The 26607-nt window shown below is 34.1% G+C and overlaps 22 protein-coding genes across 22 annotated transcripts; 14 read left to right on the top strand and 8 right to left on the bottom strand.

Annotated features, from left to right (window-relative positions):
• Positions 1–311: 311 nt before the first annotated feature.
• Positions 312–5829, bottom strand: LOC26529458. The gene is made up of 2 exons (XM_047013245.1): positions 5466–5829; positions 312–702 (listed from the first exon to the last, which is right to left on the bottom strand). Exons 1-2 carry the CDS (start codon positions 5770–5772, stop codon positions 383–385), a joined length of 627 nt encoding a protein of 208 aa, XP_046869201.1. The 5' UTR covers positions 5773–5829; the 3' UTR covers positions 312–382.
• On the top strand, positions 2585–3508 carry LOC124461816 (histone H1-like). Its single transcript, XM_047013276.1, has one exon. The coding sequence runs from the start codon at positions 2640–2642 to the stop codon at positions 3405–3407; it is 768 nt and encodes a 255-aa protein (XP_046869232.1). The 5' UTR covers positions 2585–2639; the 3' UTR covers positions 3408–3508.
• LOC124461815 (histone H2B) lies at positions 3802–4297 on the bottom strand. The gene has a single exon (XM_047013275.1). It carries the CDS (start codon positions 4224–4226, stop codon positions 3855–3857), a length of 372 nt encoding a protein of 123 aa, XP_046869231.1. The 5' UTR covers positions 4227–4297; the 3' UTR covers positions 3802–3854.
• LOC124461814 (histone H2A) lies at positions 4448–4933 on the top strand. Its single transcript, XM_047013274.1, has one exon. It carries the CDS (start codon positions 4488–4490, stop codon positions 4860–4862), a length of 375 nt encoding a protein of 124 aa, XP_046869230.1. The 5' UTR covers positions 4448–4487; the 3' UTR covers positions 4863–4933.
• A 199-nt stretch (positions 5830–6028) lies between the features above and the next one.
• On the top strand, positions 6029–6572 carry LOC124461813 (histone H3). The gene has a single exon (XM_047013273.1). The coding sequence runs from the start codon at positions 6070–6072 to the stop codon at positions 6478–6480; it is 411 nt and encodes a 136-aa protein (XP_046869229.1). The 5' UTR covers positions 6029–6069; the 3' UTR covers positions 6481–6572.
• Positions 6573–7737: 1165 nt separating this feature from the next.
• Positions 7738–8661, top strand: LOC124461792 (histone H1-like). Its single transcript, XM_047013253.1, has one exon. The coding sequence runs from the start codon at positions 7793–7795 to the stop codon at positions 8558–8560; it is 768 nt and encodes a 255-aa protein (XP_046869209.1). The 5' UTR covers positions 7738–7792; the 3' UTR covers positions 8561–8661.
• Positions 8662–8955: 294 nt separating this feature from the next.
• On the bottom strand, positions 8956–9528 carry LOC124461789 (histone H2B). The gene has a single exon (XM_047013250.1). The coding sequence runs from the start codon at positions 9378–9380 to the stop codon at positions 9009–9011; it is 372 nt and encodes a 123-aa protein (XP_046869206.1). The 5' UTR covers positions 9381–9528; the 3' UTR covers positions 8956–9008.
• Positions 9529–9588: 60 nt separating this feature from the next.
• Positions 9589–10089, top strand: LOC124461787 (histone H2A). Its single transcript, XM_047013248.1, has one exon. The coding sequence runs from the start codon at positions 9644–9646 to the stop codon at positions 10016–10018; it is 375 nt and encodes a 124-aa protein (XP_046869204.1). The 5' UTR covers positions 9589–9643; the 3' UTR covers positions 10019–10089.
• Positions 10090–10545: 456 nt separating this feature from the next.
• LOC124461784 lies at positions 10546–16143 on the bottom strand. Its single transcript, XM_047013244.1, has 2 exons — positions 15780–16143; positions 10546–10936 (listed from the first exon to the last, which is right to left on the bottom strand). Exons 1-2 carry the CDS (start codon positions 16084–16086, stop codon positions 10617–10619), a joined length of 627 nt encoding a protein of 208 aa, XP_046869200.1. The 5' UTR covers positions 16087–16143; the 3' UTR covers positions 10546–10616.
• LOC124461786 (histone H3) lies at positions 11185–11728 on the top strand. The gene has a single exon (XM_047013247.1). The coding sequence runs from the start codon at positions 11226–11228 to the stop codon at positions 11634–11636; it is 411 nt and encodes a 136-aa protein (XP_046869203.1). The 5' UTR covers positions 11185–11225; the 3' UTR covers positions 11637–11728.
• On the top strand, positions 12896–13819 carry LOC124461791 (histone H1-like). The gene has a single exon (XM_047013252.1). It carries the CDS (start codon positions 12951–12953, stop codon positions 13716–13718), a length of 768 nt encoding a protein of 255 aa, XP_046869208.1. The 5' UTR covers positions 12896–12950; the 3' UTR covers positions 13719–13819.
• Positions 14115–14599, bottom strand: LOC124461790 (histone H2B). Its single transcript, XM_047013251.1, has one exon. The coding sequence runs from the start codon at positions 14537–14539 to the stop codon at positions 14168–14170; it is 372 nt and encodes a 123-aa protein (XP_046869207.1). The 5' UTR covers positions 14540–14599; the 3' UTR covers positions 14115–14167.
• On the top strand, positions 14760–15247 carry LOC124461788 (histone H2A). The gene has a single exon (XM_047013249.1). It carries the CDS (start codon positions 14802–14804, stop codon positions 15174–15176), a length of 375 nt encoding a protein of 124 aa, XP_046869205.1. The 5' UTR covers positions 14760–14801; the 3' UTR covers positions 15177–15247.
• Positions 16144–16337: 194 nt separating the features above from the next.
• On the top strand, positions 16338–16887 carry LOC124461785 (histone H3). Its single transcript, XM_047013246.1, has one exon. It carries the CDS (start codon positions 16385–16387, stop codon positions 16793–16795), a length of 411 nt encoding a protein of 136 aa, XP_046869202.1. The 5' UTR covers positions 16338–16384; the 3' UTR covers positions 16796–16887.
• Positions 16888–18053: 1166 nt separating this feature from the next.
• On the top strand, positions 18054–18977 carry LOC124461798 (histone H1-like). The gene has a single exon (XM_047013259.1). The coding sequence runs from the start codon at positions 18109–18111 to the stop codon at positions 18874–18876; it is 768 nt and encodes a 255-aa protein (XP_046869215.1). The 5' UTR covers positions 18054–18108; the 3' UTR covers positions 18877–18977.
• A 295-nt stretch (positions 18978–19272) lies between these two features.
• Positions 19273–19863, bottom strand: LOC124461796 (histone H2B). The gene has a single exon (XM_047013257.1). It carries the CDS (start codon positions 19695–19697, stop codon positions 19326–19328), a length of 372 nt encoding a protein of 123 aa, XP_046869213.1. The 5' UTR covers positions 19698–19863; the 3' UTR covers positions 19273–19325.
• Positions 19864–19917: 54 nt separating this feature from the next.
• LOC124461794 (histone H2A) lies at positions 19918–20405 on the top strand. The gene has a single exon (XM_047013255.1). The coding sequence runs from the start codon at positions 19960–19962 to the stop codon at positions 20332–20334; it is 375 nt and encodes a 124-aa protein (XP_046869211.1). The 5' UTR covers positions 19918–19959; the 3' UTR covers positions 20335–20405.
• A 456-nt stretch (positions 20406–20861) lies between these two features.
• Positions 20862–26460, bottom strand: LOC124461783. The gene is made up of 2 exons (XM_047013243.1): positions 26097–26460; positions 20862–21252 (listed from the first exon to the last, which is right to left on the bottom strand). The coding sequence occupies exons 1-2, from the start codon at positions 26401–26403 to the stop codon at positions 20933–20935; spliced, it is 627 nt and encodes a 208-aa protein (XP_046869199.1). The 5' UTR covers positions 26404–26460; the 3' UTR covers positions 20862–20932.
• LOC6637426 (histone H3) lies at positions 21496–22045 on the top strand. The gene has a single exon (XM_002060568.4). The coding sequence runs from the start codon at positions 21543–21545 to the stop codon at positions 21951–21953; it is 411 nt and encodes a 136-aa protein (XP_002060604.1). The 5' UTR covers positions 21496–21542; the 3' UTR covers positions 21954–22045.
• LOC124461799 (histone H1-like) lies at positions 23213–24136 on the top strand. Its single transcript, XM_047013260.1, has one exon. The coding sequence runs from the start codon at positions 23268–23270 to the stop codon at positions 24033–24035; it is 768 nt and encodes a 255-aa protein (XP_046869216.1). The 5' UTR covers positions 23213–23267; the 3' UTR covers positions 24036–24136.
• Positions 24432–24916, bottom strand: LOC124461797 (histone H2B). The gene has a single exon (XM_047013258.1). It carries the CDS (start codon positions 24854–24856, stop codon positions 24485–24487), a length of 372 nt encoding a protein of 123 aa, XP_046869214.1. The 5' UTR covers positions 24857–24916; the 3' UTR covers positions 24432–24484.
• Positions 25077–25564, top strand: LOC124461795 (histone H2A). Its single transcript, XM_047013256.1, has one exon. It carries the CDS (start codon positions 25119–25121, stop codon positions 25491–25493), a length of 375 nt encoding a protein of 124 aa, XP_046869212.1. The 5' UTR covers positions 25077–25118; the 3' UTR covers positions 25494–25564.
• Positions 26461–26607: the final 147 nt, after the last annotated feature.

The following is a 26607-nucleotide window of genomic DNA, read 5'->3' as shown; positions in this document are numbered from 1 at the left end:
CATTCAGCTGTACTTCTGCCCAAAAAACCGAAAAGAAGGCTTAAACCAATTAATACTTGCTTTAAAATAATACAACTTTGTACATACAACAAACATAAACAACCGTCCTTTTCAGGACGACCAAAAAATTAAAAGAAATTAATACAGTTTTCCATCCATGCATATAAATTGTATGTGATGTGTAAGGAGAGCCTTACGGAATCTATGTATATGTGCATATGTGACAATTTGCTTATTTATTATAAAATTTAAAATTGATAAAACAAGAACACATACTATTTTTTCTTTTCTCTTTTGATTAATAACTTTAGTGGTCCTGAAAAGGACCGATTTTTTGAAGGGCATAATTTGTAGTTAATACATTTTGGTGTTTATAAATATTTTAACCACCGAATCCATAAAGAGTGCGGCCCTGTCTCTTCAATGCGTATACAACATCCATCGCAGTGACTGTCTTCCTTTTGGCATGTTCCGTGTAGGTTACTGCATCGCGGATTACATTTTCAAGAAATACCTTTAGGACACCACGAGTTTCCTCATAGATAAGACCAGAAATTCGCTTCACACCGCCACGACGAGCCAAACGGCGGATAGCGGGCTTCGTGATACCTTGAATATTATCACGCAATACTTTACGATGACGCTTAGCACCACCCTTTCCCAATCCTTTTCCACCTTTGCCACGACCAGTCATTTTTATTTTTCACTTTTCACTATAAACGCACTGCACAAGAGTCAGAAATAAACTAATGCTGTATGTGTTGCCATCGCTTCTATTATACCAAAAATCAGAAAAAACGAGAGATAAGATATGTGCATGCTCAGAATGCTTTGTCAAAAGTGACGCGAATGTTTTTCTCTTTCTCTTCTAACCACCCTGATTTTGCTATAAAGCAGGCACCAAACGAGTGGTTGTTATTGTGTTTTGAAATGAAGTGAAATAAAAAAAAAAAAGTGTAGTGAAACATGGTCTATAAGCAAACTGCTCGAAATGATGGTGGAAGGCAAGGAAGCAGCTGGTATAAAAGCACGTAGAGTGCCCACAACCGGTGGTGTAAAGAACCAATCGTTACCGTCCGGTACTGTTGCCCTCCGTGAAATCCGTCTACCAGAAGAGCAGAACTGCTCATTCGCAAATTGCCATTCCAGCGTTAGTGCGTGAAATCGTCAGGACTTTAAAACCGACTTGCGTTTCCAGAGTTTGCAGTTATGGCTTTACAAGAGCTAGCGAAGCCTATTGGTTGGCCTATTTGAAGATACTAACTTGTGTGCAATCCATGCCAAACGAGTGACATAATGCCTAAGGATATTCAACTAGCAGACGTATTCGAGGCGAGGTGCTTAAATAAATCTACTCGTTAGTTACCGTCAGAGTAACTATTTCGAACACAATTTTAACGCAAAGCGCATTTTAATACAAATCGGTCCTTTTCAGGACACAAACTAGTCATGTCGATATTGAGATTATTATTTCTTAATTAAACTTGATTTATATTCAATGTGTTTTATTCGGTTATGAGTATAAATATTATATATGTCATTTAATTATTATAAACCGTTATATGGGCATATAATGGTTATGTACTAGTCATATAGATATCCAGCTTTAATATTCAATCATTTTTGTTTATATTTTAAAGGTCTGACATTTATATACAGATCGATTTGAACTTAATCAATTTTGATTTTGTATATACTAATCAAAAGCGCAAGAACACAACATTAATTTATAATAAATATAAAAAGCATAAAATCAATATTGGATTTTAAATTACCTAAATTAAATAAAATAAAAAAATAATTTTTTCCATCCTACACGTTTAGTTTAATTGTTAGGCTTAGCAAGATTTTTAAATGATTAATAATTATTATTGTATTATTATTTTGCCTGTTAGCTAACAAAAAAAGTGTATACAAATTTCTTCAATTGATGGTTCTACTAACAGGAATAATTATAATAGTTTAATTTTTAGCACACTGTTTATGGCATTAGCAACAATTAAATAATAAAGTTAATTAAAAAAACAATTATATAAATATTAATTTTTTGATTTCTTTTTAATAAATATTTTTATTTTTTCAATACCAAAAACTAATATTGCATGCACTTTGCAAAATTGGTAATTTTTCACCGCATAGAGTCAATTACAATACAATTTTAGAATATGAATAAATTATATAACTCTAAATTTTTTGATTATTATCTAAAGTAAATTGTTGAAATTTTATAACAAATGAATAATTTTTTAAAATTTTGATTTTTCTATTTTTTATGTAGGGTTACATGGGAAAATTGCATTCTGTAATACATATAGTTGAAATTTGATTGCCTATTCAAAATGAATCCATGAAATTATATATAAAAAAATATTGGAATATAAATTCTACAACAATTATTAATATTGTGAGAAAATAATTTTTATAAATTTTGTTATTATTAAGAGTGAAAACAGCAATATACGAGCACTATTTAACAAAACTAAAACATTTTAATCGTCCAATACCAAAGACATGTTCATACGGCCGTCCTCCTCGATTCTCATTTGAATGAGGGCCTATGTCATAGCGAAATTTTCATACAATCATTATATTTAAAAGTGTATTTGGTGATATATATTTGTTTGATAATAAAGTGTATAATGTCTGATTCAGTAGCAGCAACATCAGCATCTCCTGTGGCTGGCCCAACAGCACCAGCAACGGCATCAGTTGATAAGAAGGTGGCTGCCAAAAAAACATCGGCAGCGTCGTCAACAAAGGCCAAAAAATCAACTGCTCCACCATCGCATCCACCAACTCAACAAATGGTAGACGCTTCGATTAAAAACTTAAAGGAACGTGGTGGCTCCTCACTACTGGCAATCAAAAAATATATTAGTGCCACATACAAGTGCGATGCCCAGAAACTTGCACCATTTATCAAGAGGTACTTAAAGTCAGCTGTCGGAAATGGTAAACTGATCCAAACAAAAGGAAAGGGTGCCTCTGGTTCATTTAAACTGTCTGCTGCCGCTAAAAAGGAACCGAAGCCAAAGGTTGCCTCTGTAGAAAAGAAAAGCAAACCGAAAAAGGTAACTCAATCAGCAGCAGCTAAAAAGAAAGCAATCGGTAGCAAAAAAATAACTGGTGCTGGCTCTGTTGATAAGAAACCAAAGGCCAAAAAGGCAGTCGCAACCAAAAAGACAGCCGAGAAAAAGAAAAGTGAAAAGGTAAAGGTAAAGGATGCTAAGAAAACAGGAACTGTAAAATCCAAACCTGTCGCATCGAAATCTAAGTCGAGTTCAACTAAGCCAAAAGCTAAAACAGTTGCCGTATCATCGGCTAAACCAAAAAAGGCAACCAAAAAGGCAGCTGCTGCTGCTACCGTCAAGAAGCCAAAAGCCAAGACAACTGCTAGCAAGAAGTAAATAATTAATACTTTATTGCAATCGTAATATTGAAAAAATTTTAGATATCGAATACGAAAATCTAAAATTTTATTTAAACACAGCCCTTCTCAGGGCTACAATTCCATATAACAAGAGAAAAAAAAATCAAATTTTCTAAAAATTACAAATATGTAATTTACATACATTCATACATACGTATGTACATATTAGCAACATACACAGATATTAATATTGTACGAGTCTTTTTGATTTAATGTAGGTGCATTTTTTTTTTCAGTTTAGCCTTGCAATAAACAGAAATGGTTAAAATAAAAATAACAACAATGATTTTTATCCACATTACCACTGGCTGCATGTATTTTGCAATATCCATTAAAAATATCTTAATTCTTTTTTAATATAAAATTGTGGCCCTGAAAAGGGCCTTTTTTTAATAGGAAGCGTGTGTTTAAGCTAGGGACATTTTTATTTTGAGCTGGTATACTTGGTGACAGCTTTTGTTCCCTCACTAACAGCGTGCTTAGCAAGCTCACCCGGCAAAAGCAAACGAACAGCCGTTTGGATTTCGCGACTGGTGATGGTCGACCTCTTATTGTAGTGGGCCAAGCGGGAGGCCTCAGCAGCAATACGTTCAAAAATATCGTTTACAAAGCTATTCATTATGCTCATTGCTTTTGAAGAAATACCAGTGTCTGGGTGGACTTGCTTTAACACTTTGTAAATGTAAATAGCATAGCTCTCCTTACGCTTGCGCTTCTTCTTTTTGTCATTCTTGGTGATGTTCTTTTGAGCCTTGCCAGCCTTCTTGGCTGCTTTTCCACTAGTTTTTGGCGGCATTTCTCACTTCAAATTCAATAATTTAAATTTCACAAAACACAATTCACTTTTAACAAATGCCACCATTAGTGCGTCTTCAATTTATACATTTTTTTGTGCATCGCTTTCTGGATAAATATATTTATTGAGTATCAACCCCTAGTTGAGCGAGTGTGTCTTTGGAAAAGGTATAAATAAAACGACAATGTACCACATCAACATCAACATTTGTGTGTGAAAAGTGAACAGTGTGTAAAACAGAAAAAAAAAAAAAATTCTAATATGTCTGGTCGTGGTAAAGGTGGCAAAGTGAAGGGAAAGGCAAAGTCTCGCTCGAACCGAGCTGGGCTCCAGTTTCCTGTTGGCCGTATTCACCGTTTACTCCGTAAAGGAAATTATGCCGAGCGTGTTGGTGCTGGCGCTCCAGTATATTTGGCTGCTGTTATGGAATATTTGGCGGCTGAAGTTCTTGAGTTGGCTGGTAATGCTGCACGAGACAACAAAAAGACCAGAATTATACCTCGTCATCTACAATTGGCCATTCGCAACGATGAGGAATTAAACAAATTGCTTTCTGGCGTAACCATTGCACAGGGTGGTGTGCTACCCAACATTCAGGCTGTACTTCTGCCCAAGAAAACCGAAAAGAAGGCTTAAACCAATTAATACTTGCTTTAAAATAATACAACTTTGTACATACAACAAACATAAACAACCGTCCTTTTCAGGACGACCAAAAAATTAAAAGAAATTAATACAGTTTTCCATCCATGCATATAAATTGTATGTGTATGTGTAAGGAGAGCCTTACGGAATCTATGTATATGTGCATATGTGACAATTTGCTTTATTTATTTACATTAGAGATATGTACATATTCAATATATTTGTTTGTTTCATCGTTCATTATTTGTTTGACACATCAGATAGTTTAATATTAATAATTTTATATTGTAGATTCGGTTCTTATGCAACTAAAAATATGGAGATTTTGTGTATAAATTCTTTGTGTTTTGTTGTTTTTTTTTTAATAATAATTTTATTAATTTTTGTACATGTATATACATATGTATAAACTCAAATGATTATTAAACCGGTTTTATTTTTTTTATTATAAAATTTAAAATTGATAAAACAAGAACACATACTATTTTTTTCTTTTCTCTTTTGATTAATAACTTTAGTGGTCCTGAAAAGGACCGATTTTTTGAAGGGCATAATTTGTAGTTAATACATTTTGGTGTTTATAAATATTTTAACCACCGAATCCATAAAGAGTGCGGCCCTGTCTCTTCAATGCGTATACAACATCCATCGCAGTGACTGTCTTCCTTTTGGCATGTTCCGTGTAGGTTACTGCATCGCGGATTACATTTTCAAGAAATACCTTTAGGACACCACGAGTTTCCTCATAGATAAGACCAGAAATTCGCTTCACACCGCCACGACGAGCCAAACGGCGGATAGCGGGCTTCGTGATACCTTGAATATTATCACGCAATACTTTACGATGACGCTTAGCACCACCCTTTCCCAATCCTTTTCCACCTTTGCCACGACCAGTCATTTTTATTTTTCACTTTTCACTATAAACGCACTGCACAAGAGTCAGAAATAAACTAATGCTGTATGTGTTGCCATCGCTTCTATTTATACCAAAAATCAAGAAAACACGAGAGAGTAAGAAATATGTTGCATCTCGCTCAGATGCTTCGTCAGAAAGTGAACGCGAATGTTTTTCTCTCTTTCTCTTTCTAACCCACCCTGATTTTGCTATAAAAGCAGGCACCAAACGAGCTGGCTTGTTTATTGTGTTTTGAACAGTGAAGAGTGAACATAAAAAAAAAAAAAGTGTAGTGAAAACATGGCTCGTACTAAGCAAACTGCTCGAAAATCGACTGGTGGCAAGGCGCCAAGGAAGCAGCTGGCTACTAAAGCAGCACGTAAGAGTGCTCCAGCAACCGGTGGTGTAAAGAAACCACATCGTTACCGTCCCGGTACTGTTGCCCTCCGTGAAATCCGTCGTTACCAGAAGAGCACAGAACTGCTCATTCGCAAATTGCCATTCCAGCGTTTAGTGCGTGAAATCGCTCAGGACTTTAAAACCGACTTGCGTTTCCAGAGTTCTGCAGTTATGGCTTTACAAGAAGCTAGCGAAGCCTATTTGGTTGGCCTATTTGAAGATACTAACTTGTGTGCAATCCATGCCAAACGAGTGACCATAATGCCTAAGGATATTCAACTAGCCAGACGTATTCGAGGCGAGCGTGCTTAAATTAAATCTACTCGTGTAGTTACCGTCAGAGTAACTATTTCGAACACAATTTTAACGCAAAGCGCATTTTTAATACAAATCGGTCCTTTTCAGGACCACAAACTAGTCATGTCGATATTGAGATTATTATTTTCTTAATTAAACTTGATTTATTATTCAATGTGTTTTATTCGGTTATGAGTATAAATATATTATATATGTCATTTAATTATTATAAAACCGTTATATTGGGCATATAATGGTTATGTACTAGTCATATAGATATCCAGCTTTAATATTCAATCATTTTTGTTTATATTTTTAAAGGTCTGACATTTATATACAGATCGATTTGAACTTAATCAATTTTGATTTTGTATATACTAATCAAAAAGCGCAAGAACACAACATTAATTTATAATAAATATAAAAAGCATAAAAATCAATATTGGATTTTTAAATTACCTAAATTAAAATAAAATAAAAAAATAATTTTTTCCATCCTACACGTTTAGTTTAATTGTTAGGCTTAGCAAGATTTTTAAATGATTAATAATTATTTATTGTATTATTATTTTGCCTGTTAGCTAACAAAAAAAGTGTATACAAATTTCTTCAATTGATGGTTCTACTAACAGGAATAATTATAATAGTTTAATTTTAGCACACTGTTTATGGCATTAGCAACAAATTAAATAATAAAGTTAATTAAAAAAACAATTATATAAATATTAATTTTTTGATTTCTTTTTAATAAATATTTTTATTTTTTCAATACCAAAAACTAATATTGCATGCACTTTGCAAAATTGGTAATTTTTCACCGCATAGAGTCAATTACAATACAATTTTAGAATATGAATAAATTATATAACTCTAAATTTTTTGATTATTATCTAAAGTAAATTGTTGAAATTTTATAACAAATGAATAATTTTTTTAAAATTTTGATTTTTTCTATTTTTTATGTAGGGTTACATGGGAAAATTGCATTCTGTAATACATATAGTTGAAATTTGATTGCCTATTCAAAATGAATCCATGAAATTATATATAAAAAAATATTGGAATATAAATTCTACAACAATTATTAATATTGTGAGAAAATAATTTTTATAAATTTTGTTATTATTAAGAGTGAAAACAGCAATATACGAGCACTATTTAACAAAACTAAAACATTTTAATCGTCCAATACCAAAGACATGTTCATACGGCCGTCCTCCTCGATTCTCATTTGAATGAGGGCCTATGTCATAGCGAAATTTTCATACAATCATTATATTTAAAAGTGTATTTGGTGATATATATTTGTTTGATAATAAAGTGTATAATGTCTGATTCAGTAGCAGCAACATCAGCATCTCCTGTGGCTGGCCCAACAGCACCAGCAACGGCATCAGTTGATAAGAAGGTGGCTGCCAAAAAAACATCGGCAGCGTCGTCAACAAAGGCCAAAAAATCAACTGCTCCACCATCGCATCCACCAACTCAACAAATGGTAGACGCTTCGATTAAAAACTTAAAGGAACGTGGTGGCTCCTCACTACTGGCAATCAAAAAATATATTAGTGCCACATACAAGTGCGATGCCCAGAAACTTGCACCATTTATCAAGAGGTACTTAAAGTCAGCTGTCGGAAATGGTAAACTGATCCAAACAAAAGGAAAGGGTGCCTCTGGTTCATTTAAACTGTCTGCTGCCGCTAAAAAGGAACCGAAGCCAAAGGTTGCCTCTGTAGAAAAGAAAAGCAAACCGAAAAAGGTAACTCAATCAGCAGCAGCTAAAAAGAAAGCAATCGGTAGCAAAAAAATAACTGGTGCTGGCTCTGTTGATAAGAAACCAAAGGCCAAAAAGGCAGTCGCAACCAAAAAGACAGCCGAGAAAAAGAAAAGTGAAAAGGTAAAGGTAAAGGATGCTAAGAAAACAGGAACTGTAAAATCCAAACCTGTCGCATCGAAATCTAAGTCGAGTTCAACTAAGCCAAAAGCTAAAACAGTTGCCGTATCATCGGCTAAACCAAAAAAGGCAACCAAAAAGGCAGCTGCTGCTGCTACCGTCAAGAAGCCAAAAGCCAAGACAACTGCTAGCAAGAAGTAAATAATTAATACTTTATTGCAATCGTAATATTGAAAAAATTTTAGATATCGAATACGAAAATCTAAAATTTTATTTAAACACAGCCCTTCTCAGGGCTACAATTCCATATAACAAGAGAAAAAAAAATCAAATTTTCTAAAAATTACAAATATGTAATTTACATACATTCATACATACGTATGTACATATTAGCAACATACACAGATATTAATATTGTACGAGTCTTTTTGATTTAATGTAGGTGCATTTTTTTTTTCAGTTTAGCCTTGCAATAAACAGAAATGGTTAAAATAAAAATAACAACAATGATTTTTATCCACATTACCACTGGCTGCATGTATTTTGCAATATCCATTAAAAATATCTTAATTCTTTTTTAATATAAAATTGTGGCCCTGAAAAGGGCCTTTTTTTTAATAGGAAGCGTGTGTTTAAGCTAGGGACATTTTTATTTTGAGCTGGTATACTTGGTGACAGCTTTTGTTCCCTCACTAACAGCGTGCTTAGCAAGCTCACCCGGCAAAAGCAAACGAACAGCCGTTTGGATTTCGCGACTGGTGATGGTCGACCTCTTATTGTAGTGGGCCAAGCGGGAGGCCTCAGCAGCAATACGTTCAAAAATATCGTTTACAAAGCTATTCATTATGCTCATTGCTTTTGAAGAAATACCAGTGTCTGGGTGGACTTGCTTTAACACTTTGTAAATGTAAATAGCATAGCTCTCCTTACGCTTGCGCTTCTTCTTTTTGTCATTCTTGGTGATGTTCTTTTGAGCCTTGCCAGCCTTCTTGGCTGCTTTTCCACTAGTTTTTGGCGGCATTTCTCACTTCAAATTCAATAATTTAAATTTCACAAAACACAATTCACTTTTAACAAATGCCACCATTAGTGCGTCTTCAATTTATACATTTTTTTTGTGCATCGCTTTCTGGATAAATATATTTATTGAGTATCAACCCCTAGTTGAGCGAGTGTGTCTTTGGAAAAGGTATAAATAAAACGACAATGTACCACATCAACATCAACATTTGTGTGTGAAAAGTGAACAGTGTGTAAAACAGAAAAAAAAAAAAAAATTCTAATATGTCTGGTCGTGGTAAAGGTGGCAAAGTGAAGGGAAAGGCAAAGTCTCGCTCGAACCGAGCTGGGCTCCAGTTTCCTGTTGGCCGTATTCACCGTTTACTCCGTAAAGGAAATTATGCCGAGCGTGTTGGTGCTGGCGCTCCAGTATATTTGGCTGCTGTTATGGAATATTTGGCGGCTGAAGTTCTTGAGTTGGCTGGTAATGCTGCACGAGACAACAAAAAGACCAGAATTATACCTCGTCATCTACAATTGGCCATTCGCAACGATGAGGAATTAAACAAATTGCTTTCTGGCGTAACCATTGCACAGGGTGGTGTGCTACCCAACATTCAGGCTGTACTGCTGCCCAAGAAAACCGAAAAGAAGGCTTAAACCAATTAATACTTGCTTTAAAATAATACAACTTTGTACATACAACAAACATAAACAACCGTCCTTTTCAGGACGACCAAAAAATTAAAAGAAATTAATACAGTTTTCCATCCATGCATATAAATTGTATGTGTATGTGTAAGGAGAGCCTTACGGAATCTATGTATATGTGCATATGTGACAATTTGCTTTATTTATTTACATTAGAGATATGTACATATTCAATATATTTGTTTGTTTCATCGTTCATTATTTGTTTGACACATCAGATAGTTTAATATTAATAATTTTATATTGTAGATTCGGTTCTTATGCAACTAAAAATATGGAGATTTTGTGTATAAATTCTTTGTGTTTTGTTGTTTTTTTTTTAATAATAATTTTATTAATTTTTGTACATGTATATACATATGTATAAACTCAAATGATTATTAAACCGGTTTTATTTTTTTTATTATAAAATTTAAAATTGATAAAACAAGAACACATACTATTTTTTTCTTTTCTCTTTTGATTAATAACTTTAGTGGTCCTGAAAAGGACCGATTTTTTGAAGGGCATAATTTGTAGTTAATACATTTTGGTGTTTATAAATATTTTAACCACCGAATCCATAAAGAGTGCGGCCCTGTCTCTTCAATGCGTATACAACATCCATCGCAGTGACTGTCTTCCTTTTGGCATGTTCCGTGTAGGTTACTGCATCGCGGATTACATTTTCAAGAAATACCTTTAGGACACCACGAGTTTCCTCATAGATAAGACCAGAAATTCGCTTCACACCGCCACGACGAGCCAAACGGCGGATAGCGGGCTTCGTGATACCTTGAATATTATCACGCAATACTTTACGATGACGCTTAGCACCACCCTTTCCCAATCCTTTTCCACCTTTGCCACGACCAGTCATTTTTATTTTTCACTTTTCACTATAAACGCACTGCACAAGAGTCAGAAATAAACTAATGCTGTATGTGTTGCCATCGCTTCTATTTATACCAAAAATCAAGAAAACACGAGAGAGTAAGAAATATGTTGCATCTCGCTCAGATGCTTCGTCAGAAAGTGAACGCGAATGTTTTTCTCTCTTTCTCTTTCTAACCCACCCTGATTTTGCTATAAAAGCAGGCACCAAACGAGCTGGCTTGTTTATTGTGTTTTGAACAGTGAAGAGTGAACATAAAAAAAAAAAAAGTGTAGTGAAAACATGGCTCGTACTAAGCAAACTGCTCGAAAATCGACTGGTGGCAAGGCGCCAAGGAAGCAGCTGGCTACTAAAGCAGCACGTAAGAGTGCTCCAGCAACCGGTGGTGTAAAGAAACCACATCGTTACCGTCCCGGTACTGTTGCCCTCCGTGAAATCCGTCGTTACCAGAAGAGCACAGAACTGCTCATTCGCAAATTGCCATTCCAGCGTTTAGTGCGTGAAATCGCTCAGGACTTTAAAACCGACTTGCGTTTCCAGAGTTCTGCAGTTATGGCTTTACAAGAAGCTAGCGAAGCCTATTTGGTTGGCCTATTTGAAGATACTAACTTGTGTGCAATCCATGCCAAACGAGTGACCATAATGCCTAAGGATATTCAACTAGCCAGACGTATTCGAGGCGAGCGTGCTTAAATTAAATCTACTCGTGTAGTTACCGTCAGAGTAACTATTTCGAACACAATTTTAACGCAAAGCGCATTTTTAATACAAATCGGTCCTTTTCAGGACCACAAACTAGTCATGTCGATATTGAGATTATTATTTTCTTAATTAAACTTGATTTATTATTCAATGTGTTTTATTCGGTTATGAGTATAAATATATTATATATGTCATTTAATTATTATAAAACCGTTATATTGGGCATATAATGGTTATGTACTAGTCATATAGATATCCAGCTTTAATATTCAATCATTTTTGTTTATATTTTTAAAGGTCTGACATTTATATACAGATCGATTTGAACTTAATCAATTTTGATTTTGTATATACTAATCAAAAAGCGCAAGAACACAACATTAATTTATAATAAATATAAAAAGCATAAAAATCAATATTGGATTTTTAAATTACCTAAATTAAAATAAAATAAAAAAAATAATTTTTTCCATCCTACACGTTTAGTTTAATTGTTAGGCTTAGCAAGATTTTTAAATGATTAATAATTATTTATTGTATTATTATTTTGCCTGTTAGCTAACAAAAAAAGTGTATACAAATTTCTTCAATTGATGGTTCTACTAACAGGAATAATTATAATAGTTTAAATTTTAGCACACTGTTTATGGCATTAGCAACAAATTAAATAATAAAGTTAATTAAAAAAACAATTATATAAATATTAATTTTTTGATTTCTTTTTAATAAATATTTTTATTTTTTCAATACCAAAAACTAATATTGCATGCACTTTGCAAAATTGGTAATTTTTCACCGCATAGAGTCAATTACAATACAATTTTAGAATATGAATAAATTATATAACTCTAAATTTTTTGATTATTATCTAAAGTAAATTGTTGAAATTTTATAACAAATGAATAATTTTTTTAAAATTTTGATTTTTTCTATTTTTTATGTAGGGTTACATGGGAAAATTGCATTCTGTAATACATATAGTTGAAATTTGATTGCCTATTCAAAATGAATCCATGAAATTATATATAAAAAAATATTGGAATATAAATTCTACAACAATTATTAATATTGTGAGAAAATAATTTTTATAAATTTTGTTATTATTAAGAGTGAAAACAGCAATATACGAGCACTATTTAACAAAACTAAAACATTTTAATCGTCCAATACCAAAGACATGTTCATACGGCCGTCCTCCTCGATTCTCATTTGAATGAGGGCCTATGTCATAGCGAAATTTTCATACAATCATTATATTTAAAAGTGTATTTGGTGATATATATTTGTTTGATAATAAAGTGTATAATGTCTGATTCAGTAGCAGCAACATCAGCATCTCCTGTGGCTGGCCCAACAGCACCAGCAACGGCATCAGTTGATAAGAAGGTGGCTGCCAAAAAAACATCGGCAGCGTCGTCAACAAAGGCCAAAAAATCAACTGCTCCACCATCGCATCCACCAACTCAACAAATGGTAGACGCTTCGATTAAAAACTTAAAGGAACGTGGTGGCTCCTCACTACTGGCAATCAAAAAATATATTAGTGCCACATACAAGTGCGATGCCCAGAAACTTGCACCATTTATCAAGAGGTACTTAAAGTCAGCTGTCGGAAATGGTAAACTGATCCAAACAAAAGGAAAGGGTGCCTCTGGTTCATTTAAACTGTCTGCTGCCGCTAAAAAGGAACCGAAGCCAAAGGTTGCCTCTGTAGAAAAGAAAAGCAAACCGAAAAAGGTAACTCAATCAGCAGCAGCTAAAAAGAAAGCAATCGGTAGCAAAAAAATAACTGGTGCTGGCTCTGTTGATAAGAAACCAAAGGCCAAAAAGGCAGTCGCAACCAAAAAGACAGCCGAGAAAAAGAAAAGTGAAAAGGTAAAGGTAAAGGATGCTAAGAAAACAGGAACTGTAAAATCCAAACCTGTCGCATCGAAATCTAAGTCGAGTTCAACTAAGCCAAAAGCTAAAACAGTTGCCGTATCATCGGCTAAACCAAAAAAGGCAACCAAAAAGGCAGCTGCTGCTGCTACCGTCAAGAAGCCAAAAGCCAAGACAACTGCTAGCAAGAAGTAAATAATTAATACTTTATTGCAATCGTAATATTGAAAAAATTTTAGATATCGAATACGAAAATCTAAAATTTTATTTAAACACAGCCCTTCTCAGGGCTACAATTCCATATAACAAGAGAAAAAAAAAATCAAATTTTCTAAAAATTACAAATATGTAATTTACATACATTCATACATACGTATGTACATATTAGCAACATACACAGATATTAATATTGTACGAGTCTTTTTGATTTAATGTAGGTGCATTTTTTTTTTCAGTTTAGCCTTGCAATAAACAGAAATGGTTAAAATAAAAATAACAACAATGATTTTTATCCACATTACCACTGGCTGCATGTATTTTGCAATATCCATTAAAAATATCTTAATTCTTTTTTAATATAAAATTGTGGCCCTGAAAAGGGCCTTTTTTTTAATAGGAAGCGTGTGTTTAAGCTAGGGACATTTTTATTTTGAGCTGGTATACTTGGTGACAGCTTTTGTTCCCTCACTAACAGCGTGCTTAGCAAGCTCACCCGGCAAAAGCAAACGAACAGCCGTTTGGATTTCGCGACTGGTGATGGTCGACCTCTTATTGTAGTGGGCCAAGCGGGAGGCCTCAGCAGCAATACGTTCAAAAATATCGTTTACAAAGCTATTCATTATGCTCATTGCTTTTGAAGAAATACCAGTGTCTGGGTGGACTTGCTTTAACACTTTGTAAATGTAAATAGCATAGCTCTCCTTACGCTTGCGCTTCTTCTTTTTGTCATTCTTGGTGATGTTCTTTTGAGCCTTGCCAGCCTTCTTGGCTGCTTTTCCACTAGTTTTTGGCGGCATTTCTCACTTCAAATTCAATAATTTAAATTTCACAAAACACAATTCACTTTTAACAAATGCCACCATTAGTGCGTCTTCAATTTATACATTTTTTTTGTGCATCGCTTTCTGGATAAATATATTTATTGAGTATCAACCCCTAGTTGAGCGAGTGTGTCTTTGGAAAAGGTATAAATAAAACGACAATGTACCACATCAACATCAACATTTGTGTGTGAAAAGTGAACAGTGTGTAAAACAGAAAAAAAAAAAAAATTCTAATATGTCTGGTCGTGGTAAAGGTGGCAAAGTGAAGGGAAAGGCAAAGTCTCGCTCGAACCGAGCTGGGCTCCAGTTTCCTGTTGGCCGTATTCACCGTTTACTCCGTAAAGGAAATTATGCCGAGCGTGTTGGTGCTGGCGCTCCAGTATATTTGGCTGCTGTTATGGAATATTTGGCGGCTGAAGTTCTTGAGTTGGCTGGTAATGCTGCACGAGACAACAAAAAGACCAGAATTATACCTCGTCATCTACAATTGGCCATTCGCAACGATGAGGAATTAAACAAATTGCTTTCTGGCGTAACCATTGCACAGGGTGGTGTGCTACCCAACATTCAGGCTGTACTGCTGCCCAAGAAAACCGAAAAGAAGGCTTAAACCAATTAATACTTGCTTTAAAATAATACAACTTTGTACATACAACAAACATAAACAACCGTCCTTTTCAGGACGACCAAAAAATTAAAAGAAATTAATACAGTTTTCCATCCATGCATATAAATTGTATGTGTATGTGTAAGGAGAGCCTTACGGAATCTATGTATATGTGCATATGTGACAATTTGCTTTATTTATTTACATTAGAGATATGTACATATTCAATATATTTGTTTGTTTCATCGTTCATTATTTGTTTGACACATCAGATAGTTTAATATTAATAATTTTATATTGTAGATTCGGTTCTTATGCAACTAAAAATATGGAGATTTTGTGTATAAATTCTTTGTGTTTTGTTGTTTTTTTTTTAATAATAATTTTATTAATTTTTGTACATGTATATACATATGTATAAACTCAAATGATTATTAAACCGGTTTTATTTTTTTTATTATAAAATTTAAAATTGATAAAACAAGAACACATACTATTTTTTTCTTTTCTCTTTTGATTAATAACTTTAGTGGTCCTGAAAAGGACCGATTTTTTGAAGGGCATAATTTGTAGTTAATACATTTTGGTGTTTATAAATATTTTAACCACCGAATCCATAAAGAGTGCGGCCCTGTCTCTTCAATGCGTATACAACATCCATCGCAGTGACTGTCTTCCTTTTGGCATGTTCCGTGTAGGTTACTGCATCGCGGATTACATTTTCAAGAAATACCTTTAGGACACCACGAGTTTCCTCATAGATAAGACCAGAAATTCGCTTCACACCGCCACGACGAGCCAAACGGCGGATAGCGGGCTTCGTGATACCTTGAATATTATCACGCAATACTTTACGATGACGCTTAGCACCACCCTTTCCCAATCCTTTTCCACCTTTGCCACGACCAGTCATTTTTATTTTTCACTTTTCACTATAAACGCACTGCACAAGAGTCAGAAATAAACTAATGCTGTATGTGTTGCCATCGCTTCTATTTATACCAAAAATCAAGAAAACACGAGAGAGTAAGAAATATGTTGCATCTCGCTCAGATGCTTCGTCAGAAAGTGAACGCGAATGTTTTTCTCTCTTTCTCTTTCTAACCCACCCTGATTTTGCTATAAAAGCAGGCACCAAACGAGCTGGCTTGTTTATTGTGTTTTGAACAGTGAAGAGTGAACATAAAAAAAAAAAAAAGTGTAGTGAAAACATGGCTCGTACTAAGCAAACTGCTCGAAAATCGACTGGTGGCAAGGCGCCAAGGAAGCAGCTGGCTACTAAAGCAGCACGTAAGAGTGCTCCAGCAACCGGTGGTGTAAAGAAACCACATCGTTACCGTCCCGGTACTGTTGCCCTCCGTGAAATCCGTCGTTACCAGAAGAGCACAGAACTGCTCATTCGCAAATTGCCATTCCAGCGTTTAGTGCGTGAAATCGCTCAGGACTTTAAAACCGACTTGCGTTTCCAGAGTTCTGCAGTTATGGCTTTACAAGAAGCTAGCGAAGCCTATTTGGTTGGCCTATTTGAAGATACTAACTTGTGTGCAATCCATGCCAAACGAGTGACCATAATGCCTAAGGATATTCAACTAGCCAGACGTATTCGAGGCGAGCGTGCTTAAATTAAATCTACTCGTGTAGTTACCGTCAGAGTAACTATTTCGAACACAATTTTAACGCAAAGCGCATTTTTAATACAAATCGGTCCTTTTCAGGACCACAAACTAGTCATGTCGATATTGAGATTATTATTTTCTTAATTAAACTTGATTTATTATTCAATGTGTTTTATTCGGTTATGAGTATAAATATATTATATATGTCATTTAATTATTATAAAACCGTTATATTGGGCATATAATGGTTATGTACTAGTCATATAGATATCCAGCTTTAATATTCAATCATTTTTGTTTATATTTTTAAAGGTCTGACATTTATATACAGATCGATTTGAACTTAATCAATTTTGATTTTGTATATACTAATCAAAAAGCGCAAGAACACAACATTAATTTATAATAAATATAAAAAGCATAAAAATCAATATTGGATTTTTAAATTACCTAAATTAAAATAAAATAAAAAAATAATTTTTTCCATCCTACACGTTTAGTTTAATTGTTAGGCTTAGCAAGATTTTTAAATGATTAATAATTATTTATTGTATTATTATTTTGCCTGTTAGCTAACAAAAAAAGTGTATACAAATTTCTTCAATTGATGGTTCTACTAACAGGAATAATTATAATAGTTTAAATTTTAGCACACTGTTTATGGCATTAGCAACAAATTAAATAATAAAGTTAATTAAAAAAACAATTATATAAATATTAATTTTTTGATTTCTTTTTAATAAATATTTTTATTTTTTCAATACCAAAAACTAATATTGCATGCACTTTGCAAAATTGGTAATTTTTCACCGCATAGAGTCAATTACAATACAATTTTAGAATATGAATAAATTATATAACTCTAAATTTTTTGATTATTATCTAAAGTAAATTGTTGAAATTTTATAACAAATGAATAATTTTTTTAAAATTTTGATTTTTTCTATTTTTTATGTAGGGTTACATGGGAAAATTGCATTCTGTAATACATATAGTTGAAATTTGATTGCCTATTCAAAATGAATCCATGAAATTATATATAAAAAAATATTGGAATATAAATTCTACAACAATTATTAATATTGTGAGAAAATAATTTTTATAAATTTTGTTATTATTAAGAGTGAAAACAGCAATATACGAGCACTATTTAACAAAACTAAAACATTTTAATCGTCCAATACCAAAGACATGTTCATACGGCCGTCCTCCTCGATTCTCATTTGAATGAGGGCCTATGTCATAGCGAAATTTTCATACAATCATTATATTTAAAAGTGTATTTGGTGATATATATTTGTTTGATAATAAAGTGTATAATGTCTGATTCAGTAGCAGCAACATCAGCATCTCCTGTGGCTGGCCCAACAGCACCAGCAACGGCATCAGTTGATAAGAAGGTGGCTGCCAAAAAAACATCGGCAGCGTCGTCAACAAAGGCCAAAAAATCAACTGCTCCACCATCGCATCCACCAACTCAACAAATGGTAGACGCTTCGATTAAAAACTTAAAGGAACGTGGTGGCTCCTCACTACTGGCAATCAAAAAATATATTAGTGCCACATACAAGTGCGATGCCCAGAAACTTGCACCATTTATCAAGAGGTACTTAAAGTCAGCTGTCGGAAATGGTAAACTGATCCAAACAAAAGGAAAGGGTGCCTCTGGTTCATTTAAACTGTCTGCTGCCGCTAAAAAGGAACCGAAGCCAAAGGTTGCCTCTGTAGAAAAGAAAAGCAAACCGAAAAAGGTAACTCAATCAGCAGCAGCTAAAAAGAAAGCAATCGGTAGCAAAAAAATAACTGGTGCTGGCTCTGTTGATAAGAAACCAAAGGCCAAAAAGGCAGTCGCAACCAAAAAGACAGCCGAGAAAAAGAAAAGTGAAAAGGTAAAGGTAAAGGATGCTAAGAAAACAGGAACTGTAAAATCCAAACCTGTCGCATCGAAATCTAAGTCGAGTTCAACTAAGCCAAAAGCTAAAACAGTTGCCGTATCATCGGCTAAACCAAAAAAGGCAACCAAAAAGGCAGCTGCTGCTGCTACCGTCAAGAAGCCAAAAGCCAAGACAACTGCTAGCAAGAAGTAAATAATTAATACTTTATTGCAATCGTAATATTGAAAAAATTTTAGATATCGAATACGAAAATCTAAAATTTTATTTAAACACAGCCCTTCTCAGGGCTACAATTCCATATAACAAGAGAAAAAAAAAATCAAATTTTCTAAAAATTACAAATATGTAATTTACATACATTCATACATACGTATGTACATATTAGCAACATACACAGATATTAATATTGTACGAGTCTTTTTGATTTAATGTAGGTGCATTTTTTTTTTCAGTTTAGCCTTGCAATAAACAGAAATGGTTAAAATAAAAATAACAACAATGATTTTTATCCACATTACCACTGGCTGCATGTATTTTGCAATATCCATTAAAAATATCTTAATTCTTTTTTAATATAAAATTGTGGCCCTGAAAAGGGCCTTTTTTTTAATAGGAAGCGTGTGTTTAAGCTAGGGACATTTTTATTTTGAGCTGGTATACTTGGTGACAGCTTTTGTTCCCTCACTAACAGCGTGCTTAGCAAGCTCACCCGGCAAAAGCAAACGAACAGCCGTTTGGATTTCGCGACTGGTGATGGTCGACCTCTTATTGTAGTGGGCCAAGCGGGAGGCCTCAGCAGCAATACGTTCAAAAATATCGTTTACAAAGCTATTCATTATGCTCATTGCTTTTGAAGAAATACCAGTGTCTGGGTGGACTTGCTTTAACACTTTGTAAATGTAAATAGCATAGCTCTCCTTACGCTTGCGCTTCTTCTTTTTGTCATTCTTGGTGATGTTCTTTTGAGCCTTGCCAGCCTTCTTGGCTGCTTTTCCACTAGTTTTTGGCGGCATTTCTCACTTCAAATTCAATAATTTAAATTTCACAAAACACAATTCACTTTTAACAAATGCCACCATTAGTGCGTCTTCAATTTATACATTTTTTTTGTGCATCGCTTTCTGGATAAATATATTTATTGAGTATCAACCCCTAGTTGAGCGAGTGTGTCTTTGGAAAAGGTATAAATAAAACGACAATGTACCACATCAACATCAACATTTGTGTGTGAAAAGTGAACAGTGTGTAAAACAGAAAAAAAAAAAAAATTCTAATATGTCTGGTCGTGGTAAAGGTGGCAAAGTGAAGGGAAAGGCAAAGTCTCGCTCGAACCGAGCTGGGCTCCAGTTTCCTGTTGGCCGTATTCACCGTTTACTCCGTAAAGGAAATTATGCCGAGCGTGTTGGTGCTGGCGCTCCAGTATATTTGGCTGCTGTTATGGAATATTTGGCGGCTGAAGTTCTTGAGTTGGCTGGTAATGCTGCACGAGACAACAAAAAGACCAGAATTATACCTCGTCATCTACAATTGGCCATTCGCAACGATGAGGAATTAAACAAATTGCTTTCTGGCGTAACCATTGCACAGGGTGGTGTGCTACCCAACATTCAGGCTGTACTGCTGCCCAAGAAAACCGAAAAGAAGGCTTAAACCAATTAATACTTGCTTTAAAATAATACAACTTTGTACATACAACAAACATAAACAACCGTCCTTTTCAGGACGACCAAAAAATTAAAAGAAATTAATACAGTTTTCCATCCATGCATATAAATTGTATGTGTATGTGTAAGGAGAGCCTTACGGAATCTATGTATATGTGCATATGTGACAATTTGCTTTATTTATTTACATTAGAGATATGTACATATTCAATATATTTGTTTGTTTCATCGTTCATTATTTGTTTGACACATCAGATAGTTTAATATTAATAATTTTATATTGTAGATTCGGTTCTTATGCAACTAAAAATATGGAGATTTTGTGTATAAATTCTTTGTGTTTTGTTGTTTTTTTTTTAATAATAATTTTATTAATTTTTGTACATGTATATACATATGTATAAACTCAAATGATTATTAAACCGGTTTTATTTTTTTTATTATAAAATTTAAAATTGATAAAACAAGAACACATACTATTTTTTTCTTTTCTCTTTTGATTAATAACTTTAGTGGTCCTGAAAAGGACCGATTTTTTGAAGGGCATAATTTGTAGTTAATACATTTTGGTGTTTATAAATATTTTAACCACCGAATCCATAAAGAGTGCGGCCCTGTCTCTTCAATGCGTATACAACATCCATCGCAGTGACTGTCTTCCTTTTGGCATGTTCCGTGTAGGTTACTGCATCGCGGATTACATTTTCAAGAAATACCTTTAGGACACCACGAGTTTCCTCATAGATAAGACCAGAAATTCGCTTCACACCGCCACGACGAGCCAAACGGCGGATAGCGGGCTTCGTGATACCTTGAATATTATCACGCAATACTTTACGATGACGCTTAGCACCACCCTTTCCCAATCCTTTTCCACCTTTGCCACGACCAGTCATTTTTATTTTTCACTTTTCACTATAAACGCACTGCACAAGAGTCAGAAATAAACTAATGCTGTATGTGTTGCCATCGCTTCTATTTATACCAAAAATCAAGAAAACACGAGAGAGTAAGAAATATGTTGCATCTCGCTCAGATGCTTCGTCAGAAAGTGAACGCGAATGTTTTTCTCTCTTTCTCTTTCTAACCCACCCTGATTTTGCTATAAAAGCAGGCACCAAACGAGCTGGCTTGTTTATTGTGTTTTGAACAGTGAAGAGTGAACATAAAAAAAAAAAAAAGTGTAGTGAAAACATGGCTCGTACTAAGCAAACTGCTCGAAAATCGACTGGTGGCAAGGCGCCAAGGAAGCAGCTGGCTACTAAAGCAGCACGTAAGAGTGCTCCAGCAACCGGTGGTGTAAAGAAACCACATCGTTACCGTCCCGGTACTGTTGCCCTCCGTGAAATCCGTCGTTACCAGAAGAGCACAGAACTGCTCATTCGCAAATTGCCATTCCAGCGTTTAGTGCGTGAAATCGCTCAGGACTTTAAAACCGACTTGCGTTTCCAGAGTTCTGCAGTTATGGCTTTACAAGAAGCTAGCGAAGCCTATTTGGTTGGCCTATTTGAAGATACTAACTTGTGTGCAATCCATGCCAAACGAGTGACCATAATGCCTAAGGATATTCAACTAGCCAGACGTATTCGAGGCGAGCGTGCTTAAATTAAATCTACTCGTGTAGTTACCGTCAGAGTAACTATTTCGAACACAATTTTAACGCAAAGCGCATTTTTAATACAAATCGGTCCTTTTCAGGACCACAAACTAGTCATGTCGATATTGAGATTATTATTTTCTTAATTAAACTTGATTTATTATTCAATGTGTTTTATTCGGTTATGAGTATAAATATATTATATATGTCATTTAATTATTATAAAACCGTTATATTGGGCATATAATGGTTATGTACTAGTCATATAGATATCCAGCTTTAATATTCAATCATTTTTGTTTATATTTTTAAAGGTCTGACATTTATATACAGATCGATTTGAACTTAATCAATTTTGATTTTGTATATACTAATCAAAAAGCGCAAGAACACAACATTAATTTATAATAAATATAAAAAGCATAAAAATCAATATTGGATTTTTAAATTACCTAAATTAAAATAAAATAAAAAAAATAATTTTTTCCATCCTACACGTTTAGTTTAATTGTTAGGCTTAGCAAGATTTTTAAATGATTAATAATTATTTATTGTATTATTATTTTGCCTGTTAGCTAACAAAAAAAGTGTATACAAATTTCTTCAATTGATGGTTCTACTAACAGGAATAATTATAATAGTTTAAATTTTAGCACACTGTTTATGGCATTAGCAACAAATTAAATAATAAAGTTAATTAAAAAAACAATTATATAAATATTAATTTTTTGATTTCTTTTTAATAAATATTTTTATTTTTTCAATACCAAAAACTAATATTGCATGCACTTTGCAAAATTGGTAATTTTTCACCGCATAGAGTCAATTACAATACAATTTTAGAATATGAATAAATTATATAACTCTAAATTTTTTGATTATTATCTAAAGTAAATTGTTGAAATTTTATAACAAATGAATAATTTTTTTAAAATTTTGATTTTTTCTATTTTTTATGTAGGGTTACATGGGAAAATTGCATTCTGTAATACATATAGTTGAAATTTGATTGCCTATTCAAAATGAATCCATGAAATTATATATAAAAAAATATTGGAATATAAATTCTACAACAATTATTAATATTGTGAGAAAATAATTTTTATAAATTTTGTTATTATTAAGAGTGAAAACAGCAATATACGAGCACTATTTAACAAAACTAAAACATTTTAATCGTCCAATACCAAAGACATGTTCATACGGCCGTCCTCCTCGATTCTCATTTGAATGAGGGCCTATGTCATAGCGAAATTTTCATACAATCATTATATTTAAAAGTGTATTTGGTGATATATATTTGTTTGATAATAAAGTGTATAATGTCTGATTCAGTAGCAGCAACATCAGCATCTCCTGTGGCTGGCCCAACAGCACCAGCAACGGCATCAGTTGATAAGAAGGTGGCTGCCAAAAAAACATCGGCAGCGTCGTCAACAAAGGCCAAAAAATCAACTGCTCCACCATCGCATCCACCAACTCAACAAATGGTAGACGCTTCGATTAAAAACTTAAAGGAACGTGGTGGCTCCTCACTACTGGCAATCAAAAAATATATTAGTGCCACATACAAGTGCGATGCCCAGAAACTTGCACCATTTATCAAGAGGTACTTAAAGTCAGCTGTCGGAAATGGTAAACTGATCCAAACAAAAGGAAAGGGTGCCTCTGGTTCATTTAAACTGTCTGCTGCCGCTAAAAAGGAACCGAAGCCAAAGGTTGCCTCTGTAGAAAAGAAAAGCAAACCGAAAAAGGTAACTCAATCAGCAGCAGCTAAAAAGAAAGCAATCGGTAGCAAAAAAATAACTGGTGCTGGCTCTGTTGATAAGAAACCAAAGGCCAAAAAGGCAGTCGCAACCAAAAAGACAGCCGAGAAAAAGAAAAGTGAAAAGGTAAAGGTAAAGGATGCTAAGAAAACAGGAACTGTAAAATCCAAACCTGTCGCATCGAAATCTAAGTCGAGTTCAACTAAGCCAAAAGCTAAAACAGTTGCCGTATCATCGGCTAAACCAAAAAAGGCAACCAAAAAGGCAGCTGCTGCTGCTACCGTCAAGAAGCCAAAAGCCAAGACAACTGCTAGCAAGAAGTAAATAATTAATACTTTATTGCAATCGTAATATTGAAAAAATTTTAGATATCGAATACGAAAATCTAAAATTTTATTTAAACACAGCCCTTCTCAGGGCTACAATTCCATATAACAAGAGAAAAAAAAAATCAAATTTTCTAAAAATTACAAATATGTAATTTACATACATTCATACATACGTATGTACATATTAGCAACATACACAGATATTAATATTGTACGAGTCTTTTTGATTTAATGTAGGTGCATTTTTTTTTTCAGTTTAGCCTTGCAATAAACAGAAATGGTTAAAATAAAAATAACAACAATGATTTTTATCCACATTACCACTGGCTGCATGTATTTTGCAATATCCATTAAAAATATCTTAATTCTTTTTTAATATAAAATTGTGGCCCTGAAAAGGGCCTTTTTTTTAATAGGAAGCGTGTGTTTAAGCTAGGGACATTTTTATTTTGAGCTGGTATACTTGGTGACAGCTTTTGTTCCCTCACTAACAGCGTGCTTAGCAAGCTCACCCGGCAAAAGCAAACGAACAGCCGTTTGGATTTCGCGACTGGTGATGGTCGACCTCTTATTGTAGTGGGCCAAGCGGGAGGCCTCAGCAGCAATACGTTCAAAAATATCGTTTACAAAGCTATTCATTATGCTCATTGCTTTTGAAGAAATACCAGTGTCTGGGTGGACTTGCTTTAACACTTTGTAAATGTAAATAGCATAGCTCTCCTTACGCTTGCGCTTCTTCTTTTTGTCATTCTTGGTGATGTTCTTTTGAGCCTTGCCAGCCTTCTTGGCTGCTTTTCCACTAGTTTTTGGCGGCATTTCTCACTTCAAATTCAATAATTTAAATTTCACAAAACACAATTCACTTTTAACAAATGCCACCATTAGTGCGTCTTCAATTTATACATTTTTTTTGTGCATCGCTTTCTGGATAAATATATTTATTGAGTATCAACCCCTAGTTGAGCGAGTGTGTCTTTGGAAAAGGTATAAATAAAACGACAATGTACCACATCAACATCAACATTTGTGTGTGAAAAGTGAACAGTGTGTAAAACAGAAAAAAAAAAAAAATTCTAATATGTCTGGTCGTGGTAAAGGTGGCAAAGTGAAGGGAAAGGCAAAGTCTCGCTCGAACCGAGCTGGGCTCCAGTTTCCTGTTGGCCGTATTCACCGTTTACTCCGTAAAGGAAATTATGCCGAGCGTGTTGGTGCTGGCGCTCCAGTATATTTGGCTGCTGTTATGGAATATTTGGCGGCTGAAGTTCTTGAGTTGGCTGGTAATGCTGCACGAGACAACAAAAAGACCAGAATTATACCTCGTCATCTACAATTGGCCATTCGCAACGATGAGGAATTAAACAAATTGCTTTCTGGCGTAACCATTGCACAGGGTGGTGTGCTACCCAACATTCAGGCTGTACTGCTGCCCAAGAAAACCGAAAAGAAGGCTTAAACCAATTAATACTTGCTTTAAAATAATACAACTTTGTACATACAACAAACATAAACAACCGTCCTTTTCAGGACGACCAAAAAATTAAAAGAAATTAATACAGTTTTCCATCCATGCATATAAATTGTATGTGTATGTGTAAGGAGAGCCTTACGGAATCTATGTATATGTGCATATGTGACAATTTGCTTTATTTATTTACATTAGAGATATGTACATATTCAATATATTTGTTTGTTTCATCGTTCATTATTTGTTTGACACATCAGATAGTTTAATATTAATAATTTTATATTGTAGATTCGGTTCTTATGCAACTAAAAATATGGAGATTTTGTGTATAAATTCTTTGTGTTTTGTTGTTTTTTTTTTAATAATAATTTTATTAATTTTTGTACATGTATATACATATGTATAAACTCAAATGATTATTAAACCGGTTTTATTTTTTTTATTATAAAATTTAAAATTGATAAAACAAGAACACATACTATTTTTTTCTTTTCTCTTTTGATTAATAACTTTAGTGGTCCTGAAAAGGACCGATTTTTTGAAGGGCATAATTTGTAGTTAATACATTTTGGTGTTTATAAATATTTTAACCACCGAATCCATAAAGAGTGCGGCCCTGTCTCTTCAATGCGTATACAACATCCATCGCAGTGACTGTCTTCCTTTTGGCATGTTCCGTGTAGGTTACTGCATCGCGGATTACATTTTCAAGAAATACCTTTAGGACACCACGAGTTTCCTCATAGATAAGACCAGAAATTCGCTTCACACCGCCACGACGAGCCAAACGGCGGATAGCGGGCTTCGTGATACCTTGAATATTATCACGCAATACTTTACGATGACGCTTAGCACCACCCTTTCCCAATCCTTTTCCACCTTTGCCACGACCAGTCATTTTTATTTTTCACTTTTCACTATAAACGCACTGCACAAGAGTCAGAAATAAACTAATGCTGTATGTGTTGCCATCGCTTCTATTTATACCAAAAATCAAGAAAACACGAGAGAGTAAGAAATATGTTGCATCTCGCTCAGATGCTTCGTCAGAAAGTGAACGCGAATGTTTTTCTCTCTTTCTCTTTCTAACCCACCCTGATTT

The sequence above is a fragment of the Drosophila willistoni genome, unplaced genomic scaffold (genome assembly GCF_018902025.1).
Source record: "Drosophila willistoni isolate 14030-0811.24 unplaced genomic scaffold, UCI_dwil_1.1 Seg656, whole genome shotgun sequence".
In the NCBI taxonomy this organism is placed as follows: Eukaryota; Metazoa; Arthropoda; class Insecta; order Diptera; family Drosophilidae; genus Drosophila; species Drosophila willistoni.
The sequence above is the reverse complement of the archived record's forward strand: the minus strand, read 5'-3'. Positions and strand labels throughout refer to the sequence as shown.